The 2,650-nt window shown below is 67.8% G+C and overlaps 1 protein-coding gene across 1 annotated transcript; it reads right to left on the bottom strand.

Annotated features, from left to right (window-relative positions):
- Nucleotides 1-302, bottom strand: LOC142595028 (cAMP-dependent protein kinase inhibitor beta-like). The gene is made up of 2 exons (XM_075722077.1): nucleotides 158-302; nucleotides 1-83 (listed from the first exon to the last, which is right to left on the bottom strand). Exons 1-2 carry the CDS (start codon nucleotides 300-302, stop codon nucleotides 1-3), a joined length of 228 nt encoding a protein of 75 aa, XP_075578192.1.
- Nucleotides 303-2,650: the final 2,348 nt, after the last annotated feature.

The following is a 2,650-nucleotide window of genomic DNA, read 5'->3' as shown; positions in this document are numbered from 1 at the left end:
TTAGGAGGTGTCCTTCAGCTCGGGGCTGGGGGGCTGCGGAGGGGGCACCTCCGCCGAGGGCGACTGCATCTCCTGGGCGCTGCCTGCGAGGAGAGAGGACGTGAGCAACCCCGGCTCCTGCTTCCCCCGCGCCGGCCTCCGGCCCCCCGTCACCCACCTGCGCTCAGGGACATCTCGGCCAGCTTGAGGGGCAGGTCGGAGGGGCTGACGCCGGCCGGCGAGCCCAGGATGTCGGGCAGGGCATTGCGCCGGCCCGTTCTCCCGGAGGATGCGAAGTCCAGCACGGGTTCCACCTCGGTCATGCTAACCCTGGGGAGATGCCATCCCCTTGCCCATCAGCACCGCTGGGCCAGGCGGCCTCGGCCCCTGGGCGCGATGGGTGGCCGCTGCGGGCAGGATGCTCCAGCAGCCCCTGCCTGCGGCCCCCCGCAGCAGGGCTAAGCCCTCCACCAGCCCCCCTGCCCACCCGCTCTCCAGGAGCGAAGGCGGGGGCCACCCTGCCCATGGGACTCCCCCGCCTTTGGGTGCCGTGACCTCCGCTGCCCACCGCATGGTGGAGGAAGGGGGGTCCTCGGGGATCCCGCCAGCACCCCCCACCCCGAGCAGCCTTACCGGGCACCCTCCAGCCTGGCCTGGAGCCGCGTCTCCCCCGTGCCCAGGGTCCCGCTCCGCTCCCCGGCCCGGCGGTTCCCCCTCCGGCCGTCTCCCAGCCAAGGAGGGACCCCACGGGAGACGGGGGCTCCCAGCTGGGTCCCCTCTGGCTCCGACCTGGGGGGAGGCAGAGCAGGGGGTGAGTGATGGCTCCTGGGGCTGGTGGCACGGGGTGGGAAGGAGGGAGCGGGGAGCCCTTTTGGGGGTGGGGGAGGCTGCGTCCCCACGCAGGGCACCCCTCGCACCCAGCACCCCGGGTGGCTGCACCGAGCCGGGCTGCGGAGGGCAGGGCCCCCTCGTCCGGCGGGCAGGCGGGAGGAGGTGGTGGCAGCAAGGGACGGATGGAGAGCGGGGATGGGGACATGGAGGTGGCACCCAGCTGGGAGCTGGGACGGCAAGGGAGGCTGAGAGGGCACAGCGGGACCAGTGCCGTGGGACAAGGGCTCGGCATCCTCAACCTGGGGACCCGCTGCGTCCCTCGGAGAGCGGCTCTCGCCCAGCCAGGGCAGGCAGTGGCGACGCCGGGGTCCCCTCGGGCGGGCAGGAACCCCCGGCACCGTGCACCGACGTGGATCCCACCCCAGTGCACACCGCTGCCGGGACCTGCCCGGGATGTTTGCTCAGCACTGGTAAATATTTTTTCATTTTTGCAGAAGGGTTTTGCAGCTGCAGGCGGGAGGTGACACAAGGGTGGCACAGGAGCTCGCAGGGACAGGGGTGGCCTCCACCCTCCCAAACCCACTCTACCTGCTCGTGGGGTGCAGGGACCCCCACGCCATCACCCAAGCAGCCCCGTCCCCTCCAGGCTGGACGCTGGTGGCAATGCTGGGATCAGTGTCCCCAGACCGGTGGCGGCGGGAGCTTGTCCTGCCATGGGGGGCATAGACTCACCTGCGTCCCCCTGGGAATCACCCTCCGGCAGAGGACGAGCCAAGGTCCCCGAGTCCTTGGGCGCAGGCGCCGTGCCGAGCGGGACGAGTGACCCCGGCTGCCTGCGAGGAGGAGAAATGAATGATTAACCCGGGAGGCGACGGGTCATGGGGCGGCTGCCTCGCACGGGGCAGGACCCAGGCCCTTCCAGGTGGGGAAACTGAGGCACGGAGCGAGGCTCAGGTGTGTGACGAGGACAGGGCCGGTGGCCCTGTGAGTGGTGGCTGTGCCGTGCCATGCGATGCTCCCTGCACGGGTGTTCCTGCGCACGTGCACCATCTATGGCACTCTGGAGCTGCACGCATTTGCATCTGCATTGGTGCATGTGTGTGCATTGGCGCATGCGTGTGCATGTTTGCGTGCATCCCCTCTGGCTGGGCTGTCGTGTGAGCGTACGTGTACGTGCAGCTGGAGCTGAGCCCCGGGGCGTGCATGCGTGGTGCCCTCTGGTACACATGTGCATGCATGGGGTCCCATGGCACATGTATGTGCATGCTTGGCATATGTATGTGCATGCGTGATGCATTGTAGCACATGTTTGTGCTTGCATGGCACCCTCTGACACATGAATGTGCATGCATGGTGCACTGTACCACATGTGTGTGAATGCATGGCATCCCCTGGCACATGTGTGTGCATGCATGGTGTCCCATGGCACATGTATGTGCATGGCACCCCTGGCATGCCATGTGTTCTGTGAGCACGCCAGCACACATGTGCACCCCTGTGTCAGTGCGAGGGCTCCTGCCAGCTCCCCTTAGTGCTGGAGCCGTGTCACCTCCTGGTCACGGGGTTTCTTGTCATACACCGCATGTTCAAGTTCACGTCCCTCATCTGGCACCGAGCGCCCCACAGCAACGCCTGCTCGCCCAGCGGCAGCCCCTGCTCCGGGCACCGGCACACGGGCAGGCAGCGTGTAGCATCCGTGACGGCACTGGAGCACCTGCCGTGTCACCCCGGCAACCGTTTGGGAACAGGGGCTGGGGTGAGCCGGGGCTCACACGCCTGGCATGTGTGATGGTGTGAGCACGTGAGCAAGCACACACATGCACACACATGTGTACACTCA

This window comes from Pelecanus crispus, chromosome 16 (assembly GCF_030463565.1).
Source record: "Pelecanus crispus isolate bPelCri1 chromosome 16, bPelCri1.pri, whole genome shotgun sequence".
In the NCBI taxonomy this organism is placed as follows: Eukaryota; Metazoa; Chordata; class Aves; order Pelecaniformes; family Pelecanidae; genus Pelecanus; species Pelecanus crispus.
The sequence above is the reverse complement of the archived record's forward strand: the minus strand, read 5'-3'. Positions and strand labels throughout refer to the sequence as shown.